This window comes from Vespula pensylvanica, chromosome 12, assembly GCF_014466175.1.
Source record: "Vespula pensylvanica isolate Volc-1 chromosome 12, ASM1446617v1, whole genome shotgun sequence".
Taxonomy (NCBI): Eukaryota; Metazoa; Arthropoda; class Insecta; order Hymenoptera; family Vespidae; genus Vespula; species Vespula pensylvanica.
The window spans coordinates 1,162,800-1,167,438 of NC_057696.1; the positions used below are offsets into that span (position 1 = coordinate 1,162,800).

At 30.7% G+C, this 4,639-nt stretch overlaps 1 protein-coding gene across 1 annotated transcript in view; it reads right to left on the reverse strand.

Annotated features, from left to right (window-relative positions):
• Positions 1-731: 731 nt before the first annotated feature.
• LOC122633456 (proteoglycan Cow) overlaps positions 732-4,639 on the reverse strand; it is a 138,979-nt gene continuing 135,071 nt past the window's right edge. Inside the window, exons 7-10 of the mRNA XM_043821357.1 lie at positions 3,574-3,775; positions 3,238-3,397; positions 1,431-1,657; positions 732-1,177 (exon numbers count right to left, since the gene is read on the reverse strand). Coding sequence (XP_043677292.1) covers positions 1,047-1,177; positions 1,431-1,657; positions 3,238-3,397; positions 3,574-3,775 — 720 coding nt within the window. The 3' untranslated portion in view covers positions 732-1,046. The remainder of the gene's footprint in view (positions 1,178-1,430; positions 1,658-3,237; positions 3,398-3,573; positions 3,776-4,639) is intronic.

A 4,639-nucleotide genomic window follows, 5' to 3' on the forward strand; every position in this document is an offset into this window, starting at 1 on the left:
TCTCTCTCTCTCTCTCTCTCTCTTTTTTTCTTTCTCAATTCAACTTCGACTTTCGAATTAATAAATTCCACAATTCTATATCTATATTTATAGACGAATTGTGTACAGCGATGTAATTCTTTTTCTTCCTTTCGAAGGATCATAGATAAAGACGACACACAAATCGACGTTCCTTTTCTAATAGATTTCTTTGACATAAAAGCCAATTCGCGTTGCGACGACGAGAATCTACATTGTATTGTATATTGCACAAATGACGTAAGATATCTATCTCTATCTAATCGTAGTGGTATCGCATTACAGGAAAAGGCGTTGTTTTTGTATTTGCAAAAAACTTGAGTTTCGTAAAGATATACTTTGAGATAAGAGAGAAAGAGAGATAGATAGATGAATGGATAGATAAATATATCAAATGAAAGACAAATGTAGTAATAATAATAATTATAATAATAATAATGATAATAATAATAATAATAATAATAATAATAATAATAATAATAACAAACAACAACAATAATAACAATAACAACGATAATAATAATAATATTAATAAAAATTAAAATAATAATAATAATAATAATAATAATAATAATAATCTCTCTCTACTTTTAGCGAATCACTGTCGCAGAATGAATCAAATAGCCAACAAGGTGGTTCTTTCGTTGCTTTCTAATTCCATTTAGGCTCGCCTTCGTTATTCAGATTATAAACAGAGCCTTTTTCTTTCTTTCTTTCTTTCTTTCTTTTCTTTCCTCTTTCTCTTTCCCTCTCTTTCTCTCTCTTTTTCTCCTTTTCTCTCTTTCTCTCTTTTAACGACGCCCTCGATCTCGAGGTCGATGGACGAATAGACGGGCAACACAATCCGCGAGAAAGGAATTGCTCGTGCGATTACAAACTACTACAAACATCACGCTTTAAAGGTGTTGCTCCCTTTACTCTGCTCTCTCTTTACCCCACCCTTCTACAATTTGCCGTTGTTGTTGCTCTTCTACTTATTCCTCTTACTAATCACCTTTTGTTATCTTGGACCGATCGAAGCGATATATCTAAAAATCTAACGGCTGATCGGCCGAACCTTCCAAATCCTGGGTTGAATCTGTACCACCGTCCTCGTCGTCGTCGAGATCAACGCTATTTGTTTTCAAACCACCGTTGCTGATCTTGTTCACGATCGTATCTAAAATATATATTATCAGAATCAATAAGGACAATTTTTCTTTTTCCTTTTTTTTTCTCTTTCTTTATTTTATTTTATTTTATTTTATTTTCTTTATTTATTTTTCTTTTCATATTAAACATCATCGACCTAACGTACGTAGATTTTTAATTCAATGAAGAAGTGCTTTGAAGGATAAAATATACATATATATATATATATATATATATATATATATATATACGTGTTTATGTATATTTATCCATGTACTTACCACAATCAGGTTTGGTACCACGAGTTCTGGTACCAGCAAATTCAACGCCATGTGGATCAACGCACCAGCAAAGTCCAAGTCCTCGATGACATTGAGTGCTTCGATAATATCCTCTGGAATCACATGCCGGTGCTACTTCCAATGGCGATCGTCTACGTACTGCAGCACAAGGTCGTTCAGCCTTTGCGAAACAACCGCACCATTCCATACCACTCACGAAAATATCACTGTAAATAATGACGAACGTATACACACGTATTTCTATTACGTATAAATAATAATGACGAATGTATACATACGTATTTATATATATATATATATATATATATATATATATATATATATAACTACGTATGTTTAATTAGACGATCGCTTTGATTTCTATATACATACATATACGTATGCGTATTTGTATTTATACGTGATGCTTCAGTACGGATCGATGAAAATATTTTCATTTAAATATCGCCTCTCGTTGACTTCTATTATCTTTTTCTTTGTTTTTATTGTTCTATCGTTTATACGCGCTTGCAAATTTGTCGATGATGGTAATAACGAATAGATCGATAAAAATGTATTGAATACGATCATCCTTTGTTATCATTTAACGCGACTTATTTTACTAAAATGTTTTTTCTGAATGCTTTCAAAGATTTTATTTAACGAGATTGAAATTATTACGTGATAATTATTACGACGAAACTTCGACGACGATTTATTCTTTATATATTTTATCATAGATCGTAAAAAGAGTAGATACAATATTAACGTCGATAATTTTTATCTTTCAATATTTTTTAATATTCTTTTTGCTTTTTCTTCTTTTTGTTAATATTCTATTATAATGCTGATACCTTTGTAGCTAATGTTAATATCGATCTTTATATTTACAAGATTTCGTTTCGCAATATTTACAAGATAAAAATCATCATGTGATTTGATAAAAAGAGATATGTATATGTAATATGAAAACACAATTCATTCATATATGATTGACAATACTTTGATAATAACTCAGACATTATATCTTTTATCAATATATTCTAGATCATAGATCATAAAGAATAGATGCAATCCTAACAACATTGAAAATTTTATCATTCGATTTTTTAATATTTTATATAACGTAGACATCTTTACGGTTAATATTAACATAGATCTTTATATTTACAAGATTTCATATCGCAATATTTACAAGATAGAAATCATCATGTGATTTGATAAAAAGATATATATATATGTGTGTGTGTGTGTATGTATATTACATATACATATATAACTTGAAATGTGATAATGACTCAGACATTATATACTTTAAATTACAAATGATAAAAAAAAAAAATATATGCAATTCTAACAAAAACAAAAATTGTATCAATTAATTTTTTAATATTTCTTTTCTTTCTTTCTTTAATACGCTATATAATTTGAACACTTTTAATGTTACCACCGATCTTTATATTTACAAGATTAAAATCATCATGTAATTTGAATAAAAAGAATTATATATATGTAATATAAAAAAAAAAAAAAAAGAAATACGATTCATTCATATAAGATTGAAAGTACTTCGATAATAAATTAAAAACATTAATAAAACTTTAATCGATAATATTTTAGATAATAGATCATAGATCATAAAAATCAGATGAAACTTTAACTCTGAAAAGTTTAGCAGTTAATTTTTCAATTTCTTTTTTTTTTTGTCTTCTTTTTCTTCTTCTTCTTTTTTTTTTGTTTCTTTTATAGCTATAACGTTACACCATCGACCAATTGAATTTAAAAAGTTTCACAAGTTTCTTTTTACCCATCAGTGTCGCAGCTATCGAGGAAGGGCTTTAGGCACGGTTCGTTCTGATCGTGTTCCAATCCGTAAAGTTCAGAAAGCGAGATCCTACCATCGCTATCACTGTCCAAATGTCCAAACATCCACCTAACTTCGCTCTGGCATGGAATTGGGAAATGACCTGAAGATGAGAGTAACGAATATTAGGATCGTAAATGTACGAGATTATAGTCACGATCAACGATTTATTTTGAGAGTAACGTGTGTCTTTCTTTCTCTCTCTCCTTCTCTACTTTATTTATTTTTTTGTCTCTTGTGAGAGAAGATGGAAGATATAAAGCGTTATGAGAATAATACCTATGGGTTTAGGATGTTGACGACGATGCTTGGCATCTGCCATCACAACCGAGAACCAATCCAAAAGTCGATTTGCCATAGCTGGTTTAGATGATGGTGGGCAATCCGTGTTGTAGGTTGATTTCATCGGTGACGCTGACTTTTCCATAACTTCGTTGCTCAACAAATGTTTATCGTCGTATCTGTTAGCTGAGGCAAGTGTCTGGAAAGAGAGATAGAGAAAGAAAGAAAGAGAGAGAGAGAGAGAGGGGGGGGGAAAGAGAAAAATGAATTTACTTTAATTCGATAATATATCATATATATATATATATATACATATCTATATCGCGTGTATGTATGTGTGTGTGTGTGTACACACGTTATAAATAAATAACATGATATGTATGTAAGTTATTTGATATATAAATTGTCATATTGATAATAATGTCTAATAATAATTAATATTAATAAAAAAAAAAAAAAAAAGAAGAAGAAGGAAGGAAGAAAAAGAATCTAAGATCTGTCTTATAAAAGAAAGGCAAACAAATAAATAATAATCGTTCGAAGAGAGACAAGAAAAGAAGAAAAGAAAAAAAAAAACAAGGAAACACTGATCGTTTCACGAGAATCTATAAAAAATTCATTTTCCTTGTGAAAATTGATGGATAAACAAACAAGCATTTTTCTATAATGAAATTCATGGAGAAGGAGAAGGAGGAGGAAGAAGAGGTGTAGAAAGAAGACGGATCGAGAGAAAGAGATCGGAAAAGCAAACAGAGAATCGCCTTTTCGCTTCTGAACCGGGCGTTCTAACTCGTCCCATCCTCATTCCCTCCATATTGTCTCTCGCTCGGCATGCAAATAAAATGCAAATACGTTTTCGCATAACGAGCAGGATGAGTGTCTTTTGAGTGTGGGAGTTCTTCTCTCTACGTTCGATTGATCGAACTATAACAGCTATGGGGATGGCATAGGTATGTATGTACGTATGTATGTATATATGTATATATGTATGTATGTATGTATGTATTTTCAAACGTATACCATCCCCTGACTAGCCAGAGAAGCCCCGTCTTTCAATCGATTC